At 47.7% G+C, this 26,727-nt stretch overlaps 1 protein-coding gene across 2 annotated transcripts in view; it reads left to right on the top strand.

The window, feature by feature from the left end:
• FSTL4 (follistatin like 4) overlaps positions 1–26,727 on the top strand; it is a 453,162-nt gene that overhangs the window by 401,503 nt on the left and 24,932 nt on the right. For both annotated transcript variants that reach the window (XM_061423485.1, XM_061423484.1), the window contains exons 8-12: positions 888–1,008; positions 16,940–17,101; positions 17,480–17,614; positions 18,526–18,552; positions 22,460–22,578. In XM_061423485.1, the coding sequence (XP_061279469.1) occupies positions 888–1,008; positions 16,940–17,101; positions 17,480–17,614; positions 18,526–18,552; positions 22,460–22,578 (564 nt within the window). The remainder of the gene's footprint in view (positions 1–887; positions 1,009–16,939; positions 17,102–17,479; positions 17,615–18,525; positions 18,553–22,459; positions 22,579–26,727) is intronic.

Below are 26,727 nucleotides of genomic sequence, written 5' to 3'. Positions count from 1 at the left end.
AGTGCTTCATGCCCTGTGCTTAGGAGGTGACTTTGATCAGCCCGAAGCTCCCTCCTGCCCATCTCTCCCCACGTGCTGGCCAAATCGGACCCCACAGTGAGGCTGCGGATGTCACAGGGACAAGGCTTATCACTGAGCCCTCTCTCATGGAACGCCTGTCATTGGCCCCACTTGCTCTCGTTTACATCCTGCCCTTTTTTTCTGTTTGCTTTCATTTTCCTCAGTGTTCTGTTTTCCTTCTCTGGGGTTACCCAGATCTCTGCAAGCTGCCTGAACTTATTTGGGGAGGGAGATAAGATCTAAACCAGTGATAGGCCAACCATACCCTGTGAGCCAAATGCAGCCCACCCCATTTTTTAATAAAATTTTATTGAAACATAGTGGTACTCATGAATTTAGGTATCAGTATGGCTATTTTCATGCCTCAAGGCGGGGTTGAGTAGTTGACAGAGCCCTATGGCCCACAAAGCCAAAATATTTGCTATCCAGTCTTTTAAGAAAAAGTTTGCAAAGGAGGCCGCCCTCCAGAGCATCTCAACAGGTGGACAAGAGTCCAAGAAACCAGCCAAGCAGCAGCAGGATTAACAGGCAAGGCAGGGGAGGCCAGCTGTAGAAATGGAGATGGAGGGTGCTGGGGAAGGCATTCAGCCGGGCCTCCCAGAGAAGGTGAATCAGGTCGTAAAATGACGTATGGGGTCTGGGCAAGCAGCACGGTGGAGACACGGCGGTCCTGCTGCCCCACAGGCAGCTCTGGCTGAGAAAGGGGCCAGGCAGAAAGGACGTCCTCGCAGCTGCAGGGTTTCTGTTTTCTGGCAAATCCCAAGATCTGGCTGTCCTTCCCAGCCCACTCAACAGAGAAGCCAATCTTGTCTTCCTTGCCCAAGCAGGACTTCGGAGAGGACGACTCCCTCTACATCACCAAGGTGACCACCATCCACATGGGCAATTACACCTGCCACGCCTCCGGCCACGAGCAGCTGTTCCAGACCCACGTCCTGCAGGTGAATGGTTAGTAAATGGCTCCATGCATGTTGTTGCCCCAACGTGTTCCCCAAAGGCTGCTCAGAATAACCTTCCTTCTCTCTTGCATTCTGCCTTCTTGAAGAAATACCTGACCCCAAAGTGTCCCATTTCTCCCATATGTAAAGGGGGACTGGGGCGGTGGGCAGGGGCAGAGTCTGCTAACTCACTTCCCAGTCCAGCTCTTCCCCAAAGCCTCCTCTGATGAAGTGAGTCCAGGTGGGAGGGGTGAGTCATTTAGGTGGGTCAGTACCCCAGGGAAATTTGACATGTCAAGCCATGCCCAGCTGGGCCCCACCCTGAGCAAGCCTGAGCAGGGTGTCCGTGCACCAGAGAATAATGTGAAAGCTCCAAGTCAGCCCCAGATCCCTGGTGCCAGCCAGTGTCCGGGGCTTCTGTTTTGAGATAAAGCGTACACAGTGTTGAGGATCATTGCAACACAAGGTTCAGTATCACTTGCCTCTGGGATCCTGGGTGACAAGCCATTTAAGGACAACAGAGTAAGCCCAGCTTGCCTCTGCATTTGTCCTAGAGGATGTTTTAGGGATTTTTATATTCATACTGCCTAAGTCATATTTTATTAGTATTTCCCTTGAGCTGGGACATACTTAATCCTCTGGGGTTTTGTGGCTATGCTTGTTGGCTTGACTCCAGATGTACAGTGAAGTTTCTGGATTTCATCAGAAATAACACACAGGTTCCTAGTTATAACATCCCTTGGATGAGCCATCCAGGCTGGCATTCAGAGTTCAATCTGTGTGTGCAGCCAGTAGGCAGTGTCTGGGTCACTCCAGGGGCAGATTGTGTGCTCTGCAGTGTGAAGAGGGCGCTGCCATCTATAGCTGGCAAGTGGTACCCAGCATTGTACAGTGTTGGTAAATGCGTGGTTGCACAACAACTCCATGTGCCTTGGCACAGCTCCCTCTGGTCCTCAGACCAGCTGAAAATGGGAAATCAAGAATTCCCAGATCCTCCATCCAACCCTTCACATCTTACCCCCGTCGCATAAGAACCGAGGGCACAAGGAGAGGGCTTGAGGCTGGTCCCCTTCATTTCCTCCAGAACAAATTTGTGGGGAGAGGGGCCTGGGTGGGGGAATCCATCTGCCCAGGAGCCAGAGTAACTCATGAGTGAGAACCTGTCCTCACCTCAGGCTTCTGCAGGAGATGCTGTGATCTTAAATACTTTCAATACACAAATTGCAGGTCCACACAAATTGCTGGGGGATCCTTCTGCCTCGTGTTCCCCCAGAATTCTGAGATAGAGCTCATGATGGGGAATGAACCATTTCCTCCCTCCCAGTGCCGAATCCGGGAGCAGGGCCCAGGCCCGTGGACACCATGTGCTGCTGGCTTTAAAGCAGAGACTAGGCTGCTCCCTGTCACTACTCGAGTGGAGAGTGGACTGTGCAGCTGGAGAGTTTTGTTCAAGCCTCCCTACCCACCCGCCAGCCTCTTGCTAAAGGGGCTGCTTGTGGCCTCAGAAAGTTGAAACAGCAAAACCTCCGTGCTGAGATCCAGAAAGAGGCCACTCGAAATCCATTTTCTGATTGCTGAGAGATTTAAGGCTTCTCTTTAAGGTGAAGTCCTAGTGTCAGAGGCAGCACACTGGGACCTCTATTTTTTTTAATAATTTTAAAATTGGTTATTTATTTGTTTATCTGGTGCATCAGGTCTTCGTTGCACAGTCAGGATCCACATTGCATCATATGGGATCTTTTGCTGTGGCCCAGACTCTCTAGTTGTGGTGCACAGGCTCAGGAGTTGTGGCCTGTGGGCTTAGTTGTTCCGAGGCATGTGGAATCTTAGTTCCTCGACCAGGGATCAAACCCGTGTCCCCTGCATTGCAATGTGGATTCTTAACCATTGAGCCACCAGGGTAGTCCCAGGACCTCTGTATTTTGCAGTAGGCTTTCTACCTCATTCCATGGTGCACTGTGTTCAGCTCCATGGCGGTCAGGCTAGGCTATCCGGGTGGGCCTCACTCCAGGAACCCTTGAGGTCCCTGGGCTGGGCTGGCCACCGGCAACTGGAGTGGCATTTGGGTCCATTAAGCAACTCGTCATGCGAGACAGCACTAAGGTAGACCCAGTATTGTCTCCCAAGGACGTGAGTCCATTTCTGGTTGACCAGGGACAAGACACGAGGTTTTCTGGAAGTGTATTCCGGAAGTGAAGCTTACTGTGTTGACTGAGAAGGTAAACCATCCTACCTGTGTGGGAAGATGGGAAGATGCTGTTGAAAGTAGAATGGCATGAAAGACACAATTACAGTAGGAACGTTTCCCAGATACCTACTGGGCACCTTCTCTGCTTCACAGATGAGGAAACTAGGGGTTGGAAACTACAGACAGATTAAATTACTTGCCCAGGACCCTTAGCCCTACAATTAGTAACAGCAAAATAGATCTTGACACCAAAGCCTGGACTCTTGATGGCTTTTCCGCCCCTTCACTCTGGACCCTTGCATTGTGGCTGCTGGAGAATCCAGGTGTGATCAGCTGGCAGGTTGGTTTTGATCTGCTATGGGGGCACACTGCAGGGGTGGGGGGTGTCGCAGACAGGGAACAGGAAACCTGCCTGGCCCACCCCTGCCCCAGGTGCTGAGCTCAGGTCAGAAGCAGCAGGCGTCCAATGAAGGACTTACAGCGCAGATGTAAGGCAGCCCCTGCCCTCGGCAGGACTGATGTTGGTGACCTGCACAGCTTGGTCGTCCAGCTCTAGGTGGGCTCAGCAGACCACTGTGCAGACACCAATGCTGCTCAGGGTCCCAGGGTCAGGAGGGCTGGGCTGCTGGGGAAAACTCACAGAGGCAGTGCACTTGGGGGCTTCCAAGCAGAAGGACTGGGAAGGAGAGAAGGCACTGTCTGTGCTCAGTAAAGAAGCAGCACTACCTTGCTGGGTCATCTCATTAGGAAGTTGTGAGAGAGCAGTAACAGGTTCATCTGTAGGATTTGTTCCTTTTTGTCATTCATCCCCAGCATGAGTCAAAAGCATGAAAGATGTCCCCTAGTAACCTGGGTAGAATTAAGTGTGGTCACCCAGCTGTGCTGCAGGTGGTGAAGTTTGGTCTCCTCTTGGCCTGGAGAGGGCCTGTGGCTTATTTGAGCCAAGGCAGTGCCTGGGACACAAAGGGAGTGATGTTCTATGTCAGTTCCTCCTGCTAGCTTCTCCTCAGTCAGAGTGAGGACAGGAACGGGAGGATGATGAAGTGGGGAGGGGAGGCCTTGGCCAGCCCCCTGCCTCTCAGAAGGCTCAGAATTCTCCAGGTAACCGGCAGGTGCGTCAAGTATGTAGCTGATGGGCCCAGGAGACAGAGAAATCATTCATGGGAAACCACTCAGACGAATAGAAACTGGGTGAGGCTGTTCCACCCAAGGCACAGTGCAGACCCAAACTGGAGACACCTCTGTCATAGGTCAAGACATGAACTCTGAGCTAGAGAGGCCTGAGTTCAAATCCTAGTGCTGGTACTTCCTTGACATACATCCTAGGTGGGTAAACTCACCTGTAAAATGGGAATAACAATATACCTCCTGCCTTATAGGCCTGATGAGATAGGATATGTGTCAAATGCTTGGGAAATACCTGGAAAGATGTAATTCAAAGTCCAGGATGGGACAGATATAGGGGAGATTTTGTTTTGTCTCAAACCATATTTTAACCATAGTTGGTGCACACAGATGGTTTGCGCTCACAGAGCTTGCAACCCATTATACAGATGGGAAAATCAAATCCAGAGGAAGTTGCCAGGCCAGGAATAAAATATAGACTTCTCCCTGGAGCTGCTCCATTCCCTGGTGGCAGGGACTGGACCACACATACCGGCTGAGCTTCTGGATGCCTTCTGGGGCTTCTCCATCCAGAACTCTGCCTTGACCTGGTTTGCTAAAGGGAACACTTCTAAGCAACTATTTCCTTTCTTTCTCAAATTATTAGTATAACTTCCCCATAGACCAGGCCTCCCAGAGATGAGACCCAAACACTGACATGATTTATAACTTCATGCAAACCTCCTGCATTGCTTCCATAAGAAGGAGGAAAAACTTCAGACAAATGATTAATCCATTAAATTAAAAACACCCTCGACCTCCCCACAGTTCAGACAAGTAACAATTCATTCCCAAAACACAATAGTAATCTCCCGAATCTGTTGATTACTGCAGCTTGGTACTTTTGTGAATGTGCCTCTTACTTAAGACATATTTATGCTGCCTTTCGCCTTGGAAATGATCAATGTTTCCCAAAGAAAATGTGCTGTTGCGTTATGTATTCAAATGTTTTCACAGGAAGGTTTTGCAAATTTAAAAGGAAATGAATGTGTTTACCCAGGACAACATTAATTTCAAATGATTTTGGTGTGTGAATTAACACAAAGGAAGAGAGGAGATCAGGGCCAAAAGAAAGCAATTGGGCTTTGCCTTGCTCCTGGCAGAGAGCTGCATCTCCACCCAGCCCTACCCTGGAGAGGTAGGGTCTCTCACAAAGAAAATGCAGGACTTTTCTCTGATCGGAACCTACCCAAACGGGGACCTCATGTACCAAGGTCTTGGATGCCTCCCTGCTCAGGGTTCTTCTCAGGCCCTCCCTCTCCTGGCAGGAGGCTGGATCCATGGCTCTGGCTACAGTGCTCGCTCAGACCTGGTCCATACCACCTCAGCCTTAGCGATGCCCCCTCACACTTGAGGAACACAGTTGGGTCTGGTAAGCAGTGACCAGGCGCCCACCCAAATGATGAGATGGTTTTATTTTTTCCCTCTAACATCCTAGTACCAGTTATCAACTCTGCAAAGGTCAAGGCTTCCATTCACAAGCCACCCTACCCTCCATTCCACCATGCAGGGCGTGGGGCTGGGAAGACCCAGGAGGCCGCTGGCACTGATCTAGCCCAGGGGCCTGGGTCGGTCTGCAGGGCCCCTTCCCATTGCTGCTGGCTGAGCTGTGCTACTTTGGCCTCTGCCATGCCAGTCTCTCAGGAACCATGGGAGTGGAGGCCCATGCCCCCACTCAGAGGGGCAACAGCAGCTTCCATGCCCAGGAGTCCACGCATGCACACACACTGGGACCTGGGCCCCGCCCCACCCCTCCCACATGCTCCTACCCTGTGAATACCTCTCTCCTAGACATGCCTGCCCTGCCCCCTGACTCCCCTGCCCTGCACTGATTGTTCCCTTGGCAAAGAATCTCCCTTCCCACCCTCATCCCCCCTCCACCCTGCCTTGCCACCAACACCACGTCATCCTCAGGATCGTCATTCATTCAACAAGCATTTACTGAGTTTCTTTCCGTAACACTCACCAGGCTAAGCACTGAAAACACAGCAGTGGAGACACCAAAATCCCCATCCTGTGGAGCAAGTCAAAGGGTGGAAGATACTAAGGGGGGAAATGTTTTAAACAGGAGGGGATAAGGAGACTCCAATAAAAGCTGGAAACTTTAGGTAGGACGGCAGGTCAAGGCCTTACTGAAAAGATGACATCGTGTCCATGTGGTGGGAAAGTCACAGATGCCTCCAAACGGTCTTTAAGGAGGAGGAGTGGCCATTCGCTGAGCGGTGGGTGAAGGAGCAGGCTTGGGGAAGGAAGATGAGGAGCTGGTGGTGACATGATAAAGACAAGGTGTCATGTAGCCCGTGTGGTATCTAAGTCTGGAGTTGAAGGGAGAGTTTTGACTGGAGGAAGAAATGCCATATGCCTCACAGGGTAGGTGGTGTTTAAAGTCAATGGACCAAGGTAGACGCTGAAGGAGGACAGATAAGGAAAGGAGCATGGAGCAAGGGAGCATGATGGCACTGGGAGCCTTGGGGCGAGTGGGGATGGGGGGTGCGGTGATGAGAAAGAGCAGCCAGGAAGGCACAGACAAAGCCACAGAGATAGAAAACCAGGAGTGTGGTATCCGGGACGGGGTGATCAGCTATGCTGAATTCAACCAGAGGTAGGTCAGGGAAGATGAGGACAAGGAACTGGCCATTGGATTAGGTCAGTGGAGGTGGGCGTCACTGAGGCCCAGAGCAGAGATGTTTCCATGGTGTTGAGGGGATGGGTCTGCTGGAGCTGGCTCTAGGGGGAAGAGAAGTGAGAGCCACCAAGTGCGGATAACTCTACAGGGTATTTCTAAGAAGAAAAACAAGGCACAGTTGGGGAGAGAAGCAGGGGTAAAGATGTGTGGGTTTTTTTCCCCCAAGATGGAAATTAAAAGCATTTGTGGACTGATAGGAAAGATCCAGTTGAAATGGGGAACTGATACAGGAGGGAAAGAAAAGTGCTGGAATAATGTCCTGGGTGAAATGTGAGGGGATGGAATCTAGGAATGAGGCTCTTGGGACAGAAAACTCAAAACCGGCATTTTTCTGGAGAAGGGAAAGAGAGGGTCTGCCCCACCTCCAAGCCTATGGGGTAGGGGACAAAGGGGCGAGGGAGCCGCACCCACCTAAGGGGCTACAGGAGGAGTGTCACCAGGCTTCCATCTGAGCGAGAAGCTGAAGGGACACTCACAGAACAGTCTGAGGAGAGAGGATATTTTGCTGATGGTGGAACATGAGTTCTAGAAGGTACAATAGCAGGTTTGGGGATAAGGGATGCCCCAGAGACCTCAGCTCTTGTGAAGATGGACAGGATCCCAAACCAAGGGCGTGAGCAGAAATGTCCTGGTGGTCCTGAGTTGGAGATGAGACTGGGGATGGAGCCACTGGGAGGCGGAGCACTTGAGGATTGAGGCCCATCTTTAGTCTGACAGACAGAGAGGTCTGAAGAGGAGTGGTTGTAGACCCCAGGATGGCTTCAGCAACTGGAGCCCTCCAGTCTGGCCAAGGGTGCCCCTCTCGGCACCCGTGAGCCGTCTTCTAACCCCTGCCACTGGAGGCCCAGTGTCTTTGCCCAGCAAATAGACCCTTGTTTTTGAGAGGATGATTCCACACCTTCAACTTTCAGTCAGGGTTTGTTTTGTTCTACAACGCTCCCACCTTTTTCAGTTCAGTCCATCTGTGAAAGCTTCCCCATCGGGGCTGACCCAGCATCTCACCTACAACCTGACAAGTAAAAACCAGTCCCCTAGCCCTCTGGAATCAAAATACCGTGGGGTGGGCCCAGCATTGTTGTAACAAGCACCCCACCCCACCCTCCCACCAGGGGATGCAAGTACATGCTCAGGTTGACCTCTTCATGGGTCGACAGAGTCCCATCAGACCTCAGGGCAGTGGCAAAGGCCAGTCTTCAAGGCCAGTGCTGGCCACCGGGTACCTCACTGAGGAGGGCAGTCCACAAACCCACAGCCCACAGGACAAACCTGCTGTCAATAGAGGGGGAGGCACCATGCAGAAGGGAGGTTGGTGTTTCCTTTGTGAGGTGGACAGAGTGTATCTGAGTGCTCTATTCTGATAAGTCTTCCCAGACCCTGTCCCCATTCGCCTTCCTGCCATGCCCATCACACTAGCAATTATGTTATTCACCTTCCTCCCGACAGAAAGCTTCATGAGGCCAGAGACTGGGCCAGTCTTTTTCACTGCTCTGTGTTTAATACCTGACACTTGGTGGTTATTCAGTCACTTAATTCTGTATGATTCTTTGTGACCCCGTGGACAGCATGCCAGGCTTCCCTGTCCTTGACTTGCCTGGAGTTTGCTCAAACTCATGTCCACTGAGTCGGTGATGCCATCCAACCATCTCATCCTCTGTCACCCGCTTCTCCCTCTGCCCTCAATCTTCCCCAGCATCAGTGTCTTTTCCAATGAGCCAGCTCTTCACATCAGGTGGCCAAAGTATTGGAGCTTCAGCTTCAGAATCAGTCCTTTCAATGAATGTGCAGGGTTGATTTCCTTTAGGATTGACTGATTTGATCTCCATGTGTTCCAAGGGATAAGAGTTAATAAATGGCTGCACAATATTGAGTTGACAGGACTTTGTAAAATCAACCAAGACCTTTAATGTGGTGCTAGACTCAAAGATGGGAATTCCCTCAGCCCTCCTCACCACCACCACCGCCCCTGCCATCTCTCCCTTTCCCTCTTCCTCTCCCCCTCCCCCATTAGCTATTGTAATTCTTGAAATACTTCGTGATACCTGGTATGAAAAAAATGCCACACCATGACATGTTTTTCAAAATTTCTTCCACTATTCTTGCACATTCTTTCTTCTAGCTAAATTTGAGAATTGTTTTGTCAAGACCCCACCAATCGATTTTAACTGGAATTAGATTAAACATTTGGCATAATTTGTGTCCTAACAACAGTAAGCCTTCCTACCCAAGACCATGTCTCTCTAGTTTTTCAAGTCTTTTTTCAATGTCTTCAGGGAGATGTTATAATTTCCTTCTTTTCAGTCTGCTGTGTTTTCTGTCTCATCACTGCTAGTACATAAGTTTCTCTGTTTGGGTGCTGGCCCCTTTACAATACTCACTTTTAACCCAGAGGGATGGTATGGGGAGGGAGGTGGGAGGGGGTTTCAGGATGGGGAACACGTGTACATCTGTGGTGGATGCATGTTGATGTATGGCAAAACCAATACAATATTGTAAAGTAAAAAAAATAATAATAAAATTATTTTTTAAAAGAAAAAAAATAAATAAAACCTTTCATTTTTGGTTAATTATCTGGGCCATATCCAAACAAAGAATCATTTTTCTCCATCTCTTTAATATTTGTTCCTTCCCATTTCTTGCCTTCTGTTGACAATAACACCCACCAAATGTTGGCAGTCTGGTATTACCTCCTTTCCTCTTTTGTTTTTTCCCCACTTCATATTTTACCATTCTGAAAAGAATGGTGCCATTCTTTCATTTTATAGAGATATTCTTCATTGTTGGAAGAAAATGTTATTCTGTTCATATTTTATTGAGGTTTTTTTCCCCGCAAGAAATGGATTTTGAGTTTTTTTTCAAATGCCTTTTAGTGTCTAGCAAGATTATCAAATGGTGTTTCTTTTTTGACTGCCTTTGACTTGGATATGATTAATTACAGAGTTCCTAATAGTCATTGAAGCACATTATATTTGGTCCCAGCATGTTCTTTTAATTCCATGCTAGATTTGATTTGCTAATATTTTTATGTGTGTATTTGGTTTTTTGTGTTTTTAATTGAATTTTTATTTTGGTTTTGGAGTATAATTGATTTACAGTGCTGTATTAGTTTCAGGTGTCCAGCTAAGTGATTTACTTAGACATATACTCATTCTTTTTCAGATTCTTTCCCCCTATAGGTTATTACAGAATATTCAGTAAAGTTCCATGTCCTATACAGTAAGTCCCTGTTGATTATCTGTTTTATACATGGTATGGTATGCATGCTCAGTCACTAAAATGGTGTCCAACTCTTTGCAACCCTACGGACCATAGCCAGCCAGTCTCCTCTGTCCAAGGGATTCTCCAGGCAAGAATACTGGAGTGGGTTGCCACGCCCTCCTCCGGGGGATTTTTCCCACCCAGGAATTGAACCCTTGCTTCTTTTATCCCCAGCATTGGCAGGCAGGTTCCTTATAACTAGTGCCATCTGGAAAAGTGAAAGTGTTAGTCACTTAGTTGTGTCCAGCTCTTTGCAAATCCATGGACTGTAGCCCACCAGGCTCTTCTGTCCATGGGATTCTCCAGGCAAGAATACTGGAGTGGGTTGCCATTCCCTTCTCCAGGGGATCTTGCCGACCCAGGGATCAAACCCAGGTCTCCTGCATTACAAACAGATTCTTTATGGTCAGAGCCACTGGGAAGCCCATTTTATTTATGTGCTCAGTCGCTCAGTTGTGACTGACTCTTTGCGACACCATGAACTATAGCCCACCAGGCTCCTCTGTCCATGGAATTTTCTAGGCAAGAATACTGGAGTGGATTGCCATATGTGTGTGTTAATCCAAAACTCCTAATTTATTCCTCTCCTTCACATTCCCCCCCTGGCAAGCATAAGTCTGCTTTTGAAGTCTGTGGGTGCCAATAAGTTCATTTGTATCATTTTTCCCGCATATAAGTGATATCATATGACATTTCTCTTTGACTACTTCTCCTATCTCTAGGTCCATCAATATCTTTTATTTTTACCTTGTATGGGAATATAGTTAATTAATAGTGTTAGGTTTGTTAGTTTCAGGTTTGTTAGTTTCAGGTTTACAGCAAAGTGATTCAGCTATATGTGTATCTATTCTTTTTCAAAAAAATTTCCCATTTAGGTTATTACAGAATATTGAGCAGAATTCCATGTGTTATATAGTAGGTCATTTTTTAGTAGGTCCTATTTTAAATATAATAGGGTATATAGGTCTATCTCAAACTCTCAACTTATTCGTCCCCACAACCTTTCCATTTTGTTAACCATATGTTTATTTTCTAAGTCTGTGAGTCTATTTCTATTTTGCAAATAAGTTCATTTGTATCATTTTTATAGATTCCGAATATCAGTGGTATCATATGATATTTACCTTTCTCTTTCTGACTTACTTCACTAAGTAAGATAATCTCTGTGTCCATCCATGTTGCAGCAAATGACATTATTTCATTCTTTATAATGGCTTATAAATTATACCACATATTCTTCATCTGTCAATAGACATTTAAGTTGCTTCCATGTCTTGGCTATTGTAAACAGCACTGCAATGAACTTTGGGGTGAATGTATCCCTTTGAATCATGGTTTTTTCCTGATATACGCCCAGGAGTGGGACTGCTGGATCTGATGGCAAATCTTTAGGGATGTTTTCAGCTATTATCTCTTCAAATACTTTCTCAGGTTCACTGTCTCTCTCTTCTCCTTCTGGTACCCTGTAATGTGAATGTTGGTGCATTTCATTTTTTCTCTCTGGCATCAGCTGTGCCAAGTGTCTTTCTTAGGGCATTTAATGTTGCCCCAGAGGTCTCTTTTAGACTGTCCTCATTTCTTTTCTCTCTTTTTTCTTTACTCTTTTCCATGACAGTGATTTCCACCATTTTGTCTTTCAGCTCACTTATCCATTTTTCTGCCTCATTTACTCTGCTATTGATCTCTTCTAGTGTATTTTTCTTTCCAGTTATTGTGTTTTTCATCTCTTTGTGTTTGTTCTTTACTTCCTCTAGGTCTTTGTTAAACATTTCTTGTGTCATCTTAGTCTGTGCCTCCATTCTGTTTCTGAGATCTTGGATCATCTTTACTATCATCACTCTGAATTCTTTTCCAGGTAGATTGCCTATCTGCATTTCACTTAATTGTTCTTCATGGTTTTTATCTTGTTCTTTTGTCTGGAACAAATTTCTCTGCTGTCTCATTTTACCTTTTTGTGTCTGTAGTCTCCTTTCCACAGGTTGCAGGATCTTTTGCTTCTGATGCCTGCCCTCTGGTGGGTCAGGTTGGCCCGGGGGCTGCGCAGGCTTCCTGGTGAGGGGGCTGGTGCTGCCTAGTAGTGGATGGTGCTGTGTCTCGTCTCTAGTGGTCAGGGTCATGTCAAGGCATGTGTTTAGAGGTGACTGTAAGCTCAGTGCAACTTTAGGCAGCCTGTCTGATGATGGGTGGTGCTGTGTTCCCACTCTGCTGGTTGTTCGGCTTGAGGTGTCCCAGCAATGGAGCCTGCAGGCTGTTGGGTTGGCCAGGTCTCATTGCCAAAATGGTGACCTCCAGGAGAGCTCACACTGATCAGTATTGTCTGGACCCTCCGCCATCAGTATCCTTGCCCCCACAGAGAGCCACAGCAACCCCTGCCTCCCCATGAGACCCTCCAATACATGGAGGTATGTCTAGCCCAGCTCCTATGGAGTCACTGCTTTGTGCTGGGTCCTAGTGCATGTGAAATCTTGTGTGCACCCTCCAAGAGTACAGTCTCTGTTTTTCCCAGTCCTGTGGAGTTTTTCCCAGTCCTACACTGTTTTTCCCAGTCCTACACTCAATCCCCACTAGCCTTCAAAGCCCAGTGCTCCGGGGGATCCTCCTCCCAGAGCTAGACCCTCAGGCTGGGAAGCCTGACTGGGGCTCAGAGCTCTCACTCATGCAGCACAGCCTCTGTGATACAATTATTTTCTAGTTTGTGGGTCACCCACCTGGCAGGTATGGGATTTGATGATATCACAAAAGCTCCCCTTCTAGCAGCTCCTTATGGCTTCTTCTTTGTCTTTGGATGTAAAATATCTTTTTTGGTAGGTCCCAGTCTTTTTTTTTTTTTTTTTCCCAACGGTAGTTCAGCAATTAGTTGTGATTTTGGTGTTTTTGTGAGAGGAGGTGTGTGCAAGTCCTTCTATTCCACCATCTTGTCTGGAATCCTGATTTGCTAATATTTTACTTGGAATTTGGGTAAATCTAGTGCTGAGTGAGTTAGGTCTGTAGTGATCTATATTGTACTCTCTTTGGCAGGTTTCCGTGTCCAGGTTATACCAGCTCCAGGATAAAATTTGGTACATCTTCTCTGTGGTATGCTCTAGGAATTAGCCATTCCTAAAAGGAACTTCCTTATGAAATTAGTCAGGGTGCTTCGCTATGAAACTAATCAGTAGTGCTTTTTTAAAAACAGCTTTATAGAGGTACAATTTATATATAGATGTTTAATATATACAAATTCATGACTTTGGACATGTACACGCATATGATACTACCACCACAATCAAGGTAACAGACATACCCATCACCTCCACAAGTTTCCTAGAGTCCCTTTGTGTTTCTTGTTTGTTTGTTTTGTGGTGAGAACACATAACATGAGATATACCCTCTTAATGGATGTTTAAGTGCACAATATAACATGCTGATTATAGGCCCTTATTGTATAACAGATCTCTACAATCTATTCATTGAATAACTGGAAAAAAGTGTTTTTAATAAATATTTTCTTCTTGATTCCATGTCAATACTTTAAAGTTTCCTTTTAAGTGATTCATCTCATTGAGATTTTGATGTTTATTACCTATAATTGAACATAGTATTTCCATACTTTTAAACCTACTCTGTGTTCTTTCTTTATTTATTTAGTAACCAGCCTTGCCAGAAGTTTGGCTATTTTATTGATTTTCATGAAAAGCCAGGCTTCAGATTTATCAGTTCCTCTCTTTTTTGGCAAGTTTATTCATTCCTTTCTAATTCTATTTATGTTGATTCTTCCTTGTGGTTGCTTGGCAGGCTTATATAAATAAATAGTGATCTAGCAGGAACCAAGGTTATTCACTCCAGGTCCTGGCCTCCCACATTCTAGAATCCAGGGTACTCTACCTCCTTATCCAACTCCCCACCAGTCCGGTGCTCCTAGAGCCCCCAACCCTATCTCTGACCCTCTTGAGCAAAACCCTACTAACTTTTCCACTTGAACCCCATTCCTCCCTTTACAAAATTCAGGTTATAAGAAGGTTTCCTAGATAAATTACTGTTTCTTTGCTCTTTGAACCAAGGGGAGTCAGAGAAGGGAGATCCATTTCTGTGTTCTTTTTTTTTTTTTTAAACTTTACAATATTGTATTAGTTTTGCCAAATATCGAAATGAATCCGCCACAGGTATACCTGTGTTCCCCATCCTGAACCCTCCTCCCTCCTCCCTCCCCATACCCTCCCTCTGGGTCGTCCCAGTGCACCAGCCCCAAGCATCCAGTATCGTGCATTGAACCTGGACTGGCGACTCGTTTCGTACATATTGTACATGTTTCAATGCCATTCTCCCAAATCTCCCCACCCTCTCCCTCTCCCACAGAGTCCATAAGACTGATCTATACATCAGTGTCTCTTTTGCTGTCTCGTACACAGGGTTATTGTTACCATCTTTCTAAATTCCATATATATGCGTTAGTATACTATATTGATGTTTTTCTTTCTGGCTTACTTCACTCTGTATAATAGGTTCCAGTTTCATCCATCTCATTAGAACTGATTCAAATGTATTCTTTTAATGGCTGAGTAATACTCCGTTGTGTATATGTACCACAGCTTTCTTATCCATTCATCTGCTGATGGACATCTAGGTTGCTTCCATGTCCTGGCTATTATAAACAGTGCTGCGATGAACATTGGGGTACACGTGTCTCTTTCCCTTCTGGTTTCCTCAGTGTGTATGCCCAGCAGTGGGATTGCTGGATCATAAGGCAGTTCTATTTCCAGTTTTTTAAGGAATCTCCACACTGTTCTCCATAGTGGCTGTACTAGTTTGCATTCCCAGCAACAGTGTAAGAGAGTTCCCTTTTCTCCACACCCTCTCCAGCATTTATTGCTTGTAGACTTTTGGATCGCAGCCATTCTGACTGGCGTGAAATGGTACCTCATAGTGGTTTTGATTTGCATTTCCCTGATAATGAGTGATGTTGAGCATCTTTTCATGTGTTTGTTAGCCATCTGTATGTCTTCTCTGGAGAAATCTCTATTTAGTTCTTTGGCCCTGTGTTCTCAGCAGCCCTCCAGGTACACCTTAGCTAGAGCCCCATTTACGTCCTCCATCCCCAGTGGCCTGACCTGTGACAAGGACCTTCTCCCACCTCCTGGGACTCTTCCCTTAGAACTGCAGACAAAGAGAAACCACGAAAATGACTCAGACTTTATTGTTGTTTGGTCTCTGTGGTTAGCACCTCCCAGCTGATATTATGCAGATGGCTCTGGTCACTCTGAAGGTGGGTTTGTGCCCTTTGCTAGCTATCCATTTGGCTTTATCCTCGGCCTTTTACTTTGCCCCAACAGTCAACCAGAGGAAAGACTTGAAACTCAAACTAAGTTGATCAGATTATTACCAGCTTCCTGAAGAGCTACAGCATCCATTTCTCACAATGAGGGGATAGAATGTTTCTTTTGTCCTCAGCCCATCCAAGCACAGATCACTAGAAATTTTCAGGTTCTAGGATCAGCTTTATCACTTCCTTCTATATGCACGTCAATTTGTTCTACCTCTAGTCCTAGAGGAAATCTCTCTCCTAACATACTGGATCACTTTCTTTTATCAGACAATGTGCTCAATCACTTCAGTCTTGTCCGACTCTTGGTGACCCCATGGGCTGTAGCCTACCAGGCTGCTTTGTCCATGGAATTCTCCAGGCAAGAATACTGGAGTGGCTTGCCTTTAGGAGTGTCCAAAGAACTCTGGAAAAATGTTGTTGCTCACTTTAGGAGGAATCCTCCCATCTTTCCAAAAGACATATGATGTGGTTTTTATTGTTGCTTAGTTTCATATCCATGCCATTACATGAGTCCTCACAAAGTCTTTTTGGAAGTATATAGAGTAAAATATATGAATAAGTAAGATCCAACAATTCCACTGAAAATGGTAATTATTTTATTTCCTGGGCCTAGAGCTCAGGGTAGGAGGGAAGACCCTCAGACAACCCTTACTTCTTCCTGCCCTATAGACAGCCCATGTCGGAAAGGCCAGGGGGGGAGAGTGCTGACGTCCTGCCCAGCCCTGCTCATCTGATGAGTAGGCCTGGTCATATCCCCAGTCCCAAACTTGACTGCCAGGGCCCACAGCTGAGTCAAGAACAAACAAGGGGGGATATGCCTTGTACCCATGTTCCAGGGGATGAGAAGTGGAGAAATAAAATGACCCACTGGAAAATCAATGGGCTTCCCTAGAGCAGTGATGTAATTAGTAGCCCTGCCAGTCAATGCCCATAAGTGCTTTGTGAAGCACTTCCTGCAAGAAATTAAGTCCTTGTCCAATAGCTTTCCGATAACAGAAATAATATATCTGAATTTTATTCATTCAGAAATAAATTTTGGCGGTTGTTGCTCTTTATGTGTAGCAGCTGAACAGCCTTAAATATTTGGATGCCTTTCTGATCATATTTAGAATAATGATGAGCGCCATGAATTACAGAGTACAAAGCCTGACATGTTTATTGCCTACAATCCATTTTATAGCCCTTTCTTTTAGAGCCTGAGTTGCTGCAGAGTGTTTGCAAACTAGTTACAAAGAGAACTCCAGAGTTGCCTCCCGGTTCAGCCCTCTGGGCAGAGTCTCAGTGTGGGACCACAGGCCCGAGGCAGGTGAAGACCTGTTCTCACCAGCACTAACTCTCGCCCACAGTGCCACCCGTTATCCGCGTCTATCCAGAGACCCAGGCACAGGAGCCGGGGGTGGCAGCAAGCCTGAGATGTCACGCAGAGGGCATTCCTATGCCCAGAATCACTTGGCTAAAAAATGGCATGGATGTCTCAACCCAGATGTCAAAACAGCTCTCCCTTTTAGGTAAGAGCCCCCCTTGATGTCTTTGTGCCATTAATGCCATCAAGTTCAAGCTGACACTCTCTCTAGGAATGGGAATAAGAGGAGTGATTTGTTTCTAAGTCAGACACGGGGAGCAACAAATGTCTCTCCCGCTTTTCCTGCTCTGTGGTCTCACACAGATCTCTCTGAGCACAATGAGGAGATGCTGTCAGCTAGGTCCCAGGTCACCTGCAGTTCAGCTCCGCTGTTCCAGCCCTTCCTGGGTATATATCAGGGTACTGACGGCCCTTAGCCCTGCTGAGGGGCTGTACTTTTAACCTCAATACTCTCAATAGGAGAGAGAAAGGCAGGGGGAGGTCCCAGCTGAGCAGGCCACCCTGCGCTCTGTTCTTTCTGCAGCCAATGGGAGCGAGCTCCACATCGGCAGTGTTCGGTATGAAGACACGGGGGCATATACCTGCATTGCCAAAAATGAAGTGGGTGTGGATGAAGATATTTCCTCCCTCTTCATTGAAGACTCAGCTAGAAAGACCCGTGAGTCCACTTTTGCCTTTGAGCTCCTTACTGAGCTGGTTGGGAGACACTGGGTTGCAGGGGCCATAGCCACCAAGCATGAACCCCTGGTAAACGTTATGTCCTTCCATGTATCCTGGGACAGAGGATGGTCAGAGGTGAGAAAACTGCCTGTAAACCTAGACAACTCTGCAAACACAGGCAGGGAAAGTCTCTGGACAGCAGACAGAGCCCAAGGCCACAAGGAAGGCCTCATAGCTTATCCCCAGTTCTGCCTCCTGCTTGCTCTGTCCTTCATCCACAAAATTGCCCCTACTAATTACCCACCAGCAGCTGCTGCCCTCCCATAGCCCAGGAACTGGCCTGCACACTCACCCACGCATGCTTTTACGCCAGGGATTGTTGCCTACTTGGGGTGCTAAGCAGGCTCTTCCTCATAGCCACTGCTCCCCAGTAGGCTCTACAGGAGTAATTTCATGGACATGGGTATTAGATATGGTCTCTTTCCCGTGATCAAAGACCCTTAGCTGAGTCTTTATCATCAAGGGAGAAAATCAAACAAAATATTGCAGATGATCTTCCTAAGGAAAATCCTAGCAGAAAACCAGCATGCTCCTGGAAGTAGTCCAGGAGGTCTGGGGGATGTTGCTTGCTGTTTATCATCCACAGAAGAGAGAATCCCATTAGCTTCTGTGATCCTGGGACCTGATTCATTGGAAACCAAAAGGGTCCTGAGCCCTGGAAGCATTTGTCTCTGCCCAGCATCCCCCCTCAGTGTTGTGGGGGGTGATGAGTGGTACAGAGTCCATACATGATGAACTAGATACTAGTGTGTTCTTGAACTGAATCACTACAATGTTCTGACGTTGCTTTTTCTTTTGTTTTCTTCCCCCAATCATGTACCTGCTTTCTTCATTTCTCTGATGCTGCAGTTGCGAACATTCTATGGCGAGAAGAAGGTACCAAGCTTATTTGTTCTGTACTGTGCCTGTAATCACATGTGTTCATGGCTCCATAACATGCCATCTTTCCATGCACCACCAATAGTTCTTTTAAACATCAAGCAATCCCTACAAGTGGGGTCCACAGGCCAGATCAGAGGGGAAGTCCACATCAAACTCGAGTGGCACACTTGAGTTTAAACTTGGTTTAAACCAACTAGTGTCTTTAATAGGCTTCCCAGGTGGCACAGTGGTAAAGAATTCACCTGCCAGTGCAGGAGACATAAGAGACGTGGATTCAAGTCCTGGGTTGGGAAGATCCCCTGGAGTAGAAAATGGCAACCCACTCCAGTATTCTCGCCTGGAGAAATCCATGGACAGAGGAGCTTATGGGCTACAGTCCATGGTGTCACAGAGTCAGACGTGACTGAGCATGCACAAGCACAGATGTCTTTAATGGACGTTAGACTATTCGACTTTTTAGAACAAAAGTTTCCATTTAAAGCTATTTTTAAACCTCCACTGAAGCAGACTTCTTGGCAGGGATCCTGGTCAGAACTGAGCCTTAAAATATTTTCTAGTAACTGATGTTGGTGTTGGGGTTTAGTGTTACTTTGAGAAAATGCTAAAGAAAAAAGCTACCATCATGTCTGTAAATATACATTTGCATGTATCTTTCTAAATGAATAGGTTTTTTAAACCTATGTGTATCTACCCAACAATCTTTAGATATTAGGCCAGGCCATACAAAACTGCCATTTGGGGGGAATTGCCTGACAGTCCAGTGGTTAGGATTCCATGCGTCTACTGCTGGGGGCCCAGGTTCAATCCCTGGTCAGGGAACTAAGATCCCACAAGCCACATGGCCAAAGAAAGCAAAAAACAAAATTGCCATTTTTGTATATCAAAAGTGGTCTAATAATATGGCTCAAAAATAGCAAGCACATGTGGGCACTGGGTTAAAGAGCCTGAGTCACTGTGTTGGATGCGTTTGCAATGGACCCCCAACTCTCCCTCTGAACCCCTCCACCAAAGACTCCAAATCACCTGAGGTACCTTGTCCTCTAGCTTGGTGGACAGAGGAGAGGACGAGCACCAGCAGAAGGTACTGTGAGATCCAGGGTTAAGCACTAATTCTCCGTTTTTGAAAACCAGCACATTTCCTCATGTTTCTTCTTAAGAACGTCACAGGCTGTTACCTGCCATCTAGCATGCGCATGCATACAAGCACTCAGAGTAATTTCCTGACTGTCAGGCACTAATGCTCACACAGTCTGGGAGCAAAACAAAGGCAGAGCCTGGAAAATGAGGGATTGTTGCCAGTAGGTTTTAGGAATCCTCAGAAGGAAAGTCATAGCAACAGTTGCTAATCAGGGACAGAGGTCCCTTGACACTGCCTCAACCTGGCTTCTAGGCCACCGCACACACAGAGAGCTTTGGCTCTGTTTCTTTAAAAAGTGCTTCCTAAGGGGTGTTTACAAGTCTCAAAAGTGGAGAATTGCAGAGAGCGCAGGAGCCCCTGCAAAGTGTTAAATGCAGCTCTGGCGGCCCAAAGGCCAAATTAAGACCCACAGCTGCCTCAGAGCTTAGGGCTGGCTGGTGCTATGCTGATAGTGGACAACCCAGCAGTGAACAGACTCCATCACACCTGGACAGCTGTCTGCCCACGCCCTTCCCTGCTCATACTCAAGGACCCGAAGTTGGAGAATACAGGAGCAAAAGCAGAGAGGTTGGCAGGGCTCTCCCATCTCTGAATAGGAGCAGTGACATGATGGACTCCCAATAGCAGAGAATGTTCCCCTGTGCCCCTTGGTCAAGCTCACCACAGACAGAACCTTGGGGTCTGACTCGTGAGGCCAGCTCTCTTGTGAAGTCAGTTACTTGTGGAGCAAGGCCTTGTTGAGCTTCACGTTGCACTGTCCACTGTGGCAAGGCTCAGTGCTCAGCCTGCAGCACAGCTGCAAGCCCCACGTGGGCTCTACAAAGTCTTCAGTCTCATGTTGGTTCTTCCAGCCACTGATTTTCTAAGAACCTTGGGAGCCTGTTGTGGGGTTTGTGGTTGTTTTGCAGGGACGACCTCCTCTGGCCCCTAAGTTTGAGCAAGAGGAGCTTGCCAAATGACAGTGTATAAAAGAGAAAGTCTTGCTGGGGACAAGATAGATTGGGGTCACAGCAAATGTGTGCTCCCTACCCCGCTCCATACACTTGCCACTGTGTGGGAGGCACAGGCCCATTTTGTCTGGGTCTTGGGAGAGGCTGCCCAGCACCCAGGATTCCCGCTGGGACCTATGCAGAGTGCGCCCAGGCGTTCCCAGCTTCCAAGAGGCTGGAGTCTAGCTGTTTATAGTGGCAGGAGCCCTCAACTCAGCACAGAACTAGAGGCAGGTGAGGCTGTGTTGTGGAGTCAGGGGCCCCTGCCCATACTGGGAGCCACGGGCACTGGTGAAAGTGACCAACAGAGCCACTGAAAGTAGGCAGAACAGGATTCCCATTTGCCTGTTTTATCATTTTCTCACTCACTAAAAACTTACTCCATTAGTCAATTAAGTCAGTACACTGGTTTTATTAGCATGCTAGGAAAGAATTTTTCACATAGGTAATTCTCTTAGAATTCCTAGTTATCTTTTCAATGTGTTACCTTCGAAAGCAATGAAGGGAAAGAGGAAGGGGTGTGGGGGAGGAAGAGGGAGAACTCTAGACCTTACCCATCCCTGTGCCATGCTGACCTTGTATGGAGAGCAGGGCGAGGGGACAGAGCCCAGGTGCAGGTTCCAGGTCTGTTACAAGGGCCTGTGGCCTCAACCAAGCCCCTCTTCATCTTGGGCCTGTTTTTTGTTTTTTGTCTTTAAAATAAGGAGGCTGAACTAGCTGGTCCCCAAGGCCCCTTCTTTGCTGATCTAAGGAAATTTCTCCCCAGATAGCCATGGCCCTGGACTAGGATGAGGTAGGGGGCAGGCAGCTGGCCTGACCCAGCTGTGGGCTCTGTTACCTGGCATGGGGCTGCCACAGGGAAACTGGTAAGGCAGAGGTTGGAGCAAACTGTCTTGAAGGAAATGTTCACTGGCACAGAGGCCAGGTTTGGACAAAGAAATACCAACCCCAGCATTCTTAGGCCCCCGTGTTCCAAGTGGCAGCACTGTACATAAATGTGTTTTAAAAAAAAAAAAAAACTTTGTTTTTTTGGCATCATCTGATCCATTCTGATTTGCCTGGTTGACAAGGACCAAGGGAGACTTTGCCTTTCAGGACGTGTATGCATTCAGCTGCTCAGTCTTGTCTGACTCTTTCTGGCCCCATGGACTGCAGCCTGCCAGGCTCCTAGGCCCATGGAGTTTTCCAGGCAAGAATACTGAAGTAGGTTGCCATGCCCTCCTCCAGGGCATCTTCCCAGCCCAGGGATCCCAACCTAGGTCTCCCGCATTACAGGTGGATTCTTTACTAGCTGAGCCACCAGGGAAGTCCGAGAATACTGGACTGGGTAGACTTTCCCTTCTCCAGGGGATCTTTCTGACCCAGGAATCGAACCAGGGTCTCCTGCATTGCAGGAGGATTCTTTTCCAGCTGAGCTACCAGGGAAGCCCTTAGGAAAGGTCAAATGTATGTCACAGCCAGAGCTGTCCTTTATTTGAAAACTTGTGTTGACGGCCAGCTGTGGATGAGCGGGGGCAGGAGTGCATGTCTGGGAAGACAGCCTAGGGGTTGGAGGGCCCTCCGTGTACGTGTTGATTCTCAGCCCTCAGGCACTTGCTCCCCACTCACTGCCTGCTCATCTTGCCTCGCCCCTCCTGGACCAGACCTTGCACTCTGTGCCTACACCCGACGCAGCCAGGCTGCCGGTTTCATCTGTGCCCAAGGCGGCCTGTGAGCCTGCCTGGGGACCAGCTGCTAGGAAGGGCATAACCATGGCTGTGCTTGCTCCTCGCAGGCCTCAGTGTGGGAAACATGTTTTACGTCTTCTCCGACGATGGCATAATCGTCCTGCACCCGGTGGACTGTGAGATCCAGAGGCACCTCAAGCCCACGGAGAAGATCTTCATGAGCTACGTAAGTGTCTGGCACTGGGGACACTCCACATCACACGCAACATCCCAGCAACATCACACAACAGCCTTTCACCATGTGCGCCACCAGGTTTCTTGAATTCCATTTGCTATACATGATGTGACTCCAGATGCCTTCCTCCAGTGGCCACTTCCATGCACGGAGCCTGAAGGGAGGCCCCAGGAGGACAGATGGGTTCCTGGCCTCCACAAGTTCACAACCAAATGACAGAGACAGTAGCGTGAATGGACAGCTTCCAAACAGGTGCTGCTAGAAGATGTGTAAGGTACATGGCAGCAAGGCCTCTCCAGGGGCAAAGTCAGAGAAGGCTCCGGGGGCAGGTGATGCCTGGGCTCAGTTGTGAAGAACAGGTAGGAATTGATGATGAATGTCGAGAGGAAATGTCATGAACATGGAGCACAGGAGCATAAAACATCAGGTCATGTTCAGGAAGCACAAATATTCCACATGCCTGGAGGACAAATGGATATGAGAAGGGCCTAAGATTGAGGATGACAGTAGGTAAGGGTCAGGGCTGATGAGTCCTAAGGGGAACACCGAAGGGCTTCAAGCGAAGGATGGCCAGCATTACGGTGCTTTGGAACATGTGCAGGGCCTCACGGAGGGTGAGGATCAGGAGGGCTGCGCTAGAAGCACAGAAGTGGGTGAAGAGGCTGTTGTGATTATCCAGGAGAGGATGGGGACCTGGGTTAAACCAGTGGTGGTGAGAATGGGAAACAGTAGATTTTTGAGCTTTGGAGGCTCTCAGCGGTCCCCAGGGAACAGGGGAGAGAGCATGAAACATGTGAGTGGCCTGAGCATCAGAGCTGCTATGGACAGTTCAGAGGCTGGGTAGAAAATGGCAGTGTGACATGCAGGGGGCAGAGGCAGAAGAGACGACCACAGGCAGCAGGTCCAAAACAACTCTTCCAGCCCCCTAGACCCAGCTGCCAGGAGGCATCCTCAGGGCTGTGCCTCCCACCCCTCGGTTCTGTCCCTTCCACTGGTTTCCCACTTGGCCTTGCATTGGTGGATTCTTACTAGAGGTCTGACCTAGCTAATCCCTGGCTTCTTGAGGGTAGAAGTATGGCATTAATCCAAGAGTCATCTAACAGCCCCCATGAGCCCTCTACTCAAAGACATACAGTGGATACACTGGGCCACAGTGATGGGCTTGGAGCTCACGGAGCAAGTGGGCTTGGCCCAGACGAGTTCCTGAAACAAGTTTGTCGTATTGCTGTGCTGACCGGTGGTGTATTTTACAGTGTTGTGTTTCTTATATTTGCAGCTTGGGAACAGCTCTCTTCCAGACTATTTCATTTGAATTAATCATATTTTAAAGTGTTAACCTCTGATAAGTTTTCCCTCCACGTGATAGCCATGAAACCATCTAGAAAGAGTTGTTGTTGTTGTTTAGTCACTAAGTCGTGTCCAACTCTTTGCAACCCATGGACTGTAGCCTACCAGGCTCCTCTGTCCATAGGATTCCCCAAGCAAGACTGCTGGAATGGGTTGCCCTTTCCTTCTCCAGGGGATCTTCCTGACCCAGGGATCAAACCCGTGGCTCCTGCGTAGGCAGCAAATTCTTTACCATTGAGCCACCACCAGCCCCCTAGTAAGAGTGGTCCTAGTTAATTTCTAGCAGTTAGGTTTGAATAATTGCAACCCATCACATTGGCACTAACTTCTCATATATTTGCAATAACCTAACCTGTAGCTTGCAAGGGAAATCTCTCAAATCCTAAGCAGGGCTCAATTTTCCTAAGAAAGTAGAACATACACAGTAAGAGAGGTCCTGTAGGCATTTCAGGCAACTCAAACCTCTGTGAGCTATGGAACAGTCCCAAATAACAGTTTGCTCACCTACAAAATGGCCAGAACCTCCCAGGAGAGTTACAATGAGCTGACCCTCTTCCTCAGGTTCTGGGTGAGTAGGCAGTTGGTGCTTCTCATCTCTGGCCTCTCTGCTGGATGAGAGTCCACTTTGCCCAGCAGGATGCTGCAGGGTTAGTAGGTCAGGGCACAGGCTATAGAGCAGGATCTGCACAAGTGATATCAGAGCCCACCTCCATCACTCAGCAGGCCAAGTGGCTTAAGAAAAGTGTTTAACCCCTCTAAGCCTCTGTCTTTTCTCATAGGTAAATTAAGGTTATTGTGAGGATTAAGGGCTTCCCAGGTGGCGCTAGTGGGAAAGAACCCACCTGCCAATGCAAGAGGGCATAAGAGACGTGGGTTCAATCCCTGGGTCAGGAAGATTCCCTGAAGAAGGGCACGGTGACCCACTCTAGCCTGGAGAATCCCATGGACAGAGGAGCCTGGCTGGCTATGTCCATAGGGTTTCAGAGTCAGACATGACTAAAGCAACTTAGCACACAGGCATGTAAGGATTAAATATGATGACAGAGAGTGAAATGTAAAAGGAGAAAGACCTGCTTCAAAGCTATTGCAGCTGTTTAGGAAAGAAACTGGGCTTAAGCTAGAACATAGAACTCTGAGATTTAGGAGGCAATCTCTGTAGTCCTCAGGGACTAATTCACAGTGAGTTGTGTGGGAGAAGGAAGCGTCCAGAATGGTGTTCCTGCTTTGGACTCGGCTGCCTAGATGCCACTGAGGACTCAGAGGTGGAGCAGGGATGGCAGCTCACATGTGGACGGTTGAGAATGAGCTGACTGTAGGAGAACCCATGGGAGAACTGGGGAGAATGGTTCTGAGCTAAAGACACAGATCTGGGAGCCTCAGCATGTGAGTGCTGATGACAGCCAAGACAGGAGAGAAGATCACCAAGGGTGCGTGTAAGTGACTGGAGTTGGGCATCTGCACAGAACCCTGGGGCTGACACAAAGGTTGAGACAGCATCGCACAAGAGTCATGAGGAAACACGTGAGAATGTATATCACAAAAGACAAGGGAAAAGAAGGTCCTCTTTTCTCTCACTTATTCTTTATTTGTATTACATTATGTTATATATTTCAAGCACCAGTGCTGTGTCAGGCACTTCACTAGGTGCTAAGAATAAAGCAGTGAGCCCAACAAAGAGCTTGCTCTCAAGGAGCTTTGATCTAGTGACAAAGAAGAGTCAGTGTAGGTAGACAAACAAATGAAGAAGGTCAAGCGGGAAATGAGAAGTGTAGCAAGGTAAAAGAGGGTGGGTGCCTGGGTGCTAAGCTTGTTGAGGCTAGAGAGGGCATCTCCAGAAGGTGACATATGGGCTGACGTGTCACCTGAAGGACATGAAATACACCAGGTAGATGTCTGGGGACACCAGTTGATCAGCGCACGGGCCCTGGTGCAGGAGTTCAGCATGAGTACGGAAGATGCGGGCACGTGCGTGCGCAGAATGGGTGGGAAAGGGAGAAAAACACTAGACACAGGTCAGAGGAGTCCCAGGAACCAGAGTGTTCAGGGCCTTGTTGGCTTCAGGAAAGACTTGGACCCTGTTCTGAGCAAGAAAGAGTGTTGTTGTGGTGGAGTGCGTTGAGCTGACTTGTATTCACAGGGATCCCTGTGGTTGGTGAGTCAAGAATCTGTCAGGGGAGGCCAGGGTGGAATCAAGGAGCACAGCGTGGATGCTGTAGCAGTCACTCAAGGGACAGATGTGGCTTGAGTCAAGGTGACAGAGGTGGAAGCGATCGGGAAGTTTAACTCTCAATATGTTCTTGGAGGTAAAATTGAAATGATTTTTATTCATTGGATGAAGGCTGAGGGTGTAGAGAGCAAAAGCAGAGTCAAAGATGCCTTCAGAGATTTTGTCTAGGAAGTAAAACAGGGGAAATGAGCAAGACTGGGAGGCAAAACTGAGAGTTGGTTTTGAACTTACAAATTTGAGATGTAAATAAAATAGCTACTTAGGAAAGTAGCTAAGTCTGGAGTTCAGAGAAAAGGGCTGAGCTAAAGATACAAATTTGGGAGTTGTTAGCACAAGAAGGAAATGGCAACCCACTCTAGTGTTCTTGCCTGGAGAATCCCAGGGACGGGGGAGCCTCGTGGGCTTCTGTCTATGGGGTCGCACAGAGTTAGACCCGACTGAGTGACTTAGCAGCAGCAGCAGCATGAGAAAGAAATGGCAACCCACTCCAGTGTTCTTGCCTGGAGAATCCCAGGGACGGGGAAGCCTCATGGGCTTCCGTCTATGGGGTCACACAGAGTCGGACA

This window comes from Bos javanicus, chromosome 7 (assembly GCF_032452875.1).
Source record: "Bos javanicus breed banteng chromosome 7, ARS-OSU_banteng_1.0, whole genome shotgun sequence".
In the NCBI taxonomy this organism is placed as follows: Eukaryota; Metazoa; Chordata; class Mammalia; order Artiodactyla; family Bovidae; genus Bos; species Bos javanicus.
This window is presented reverse-complemented; position numbering and strand designations above follow the sequence as displayed.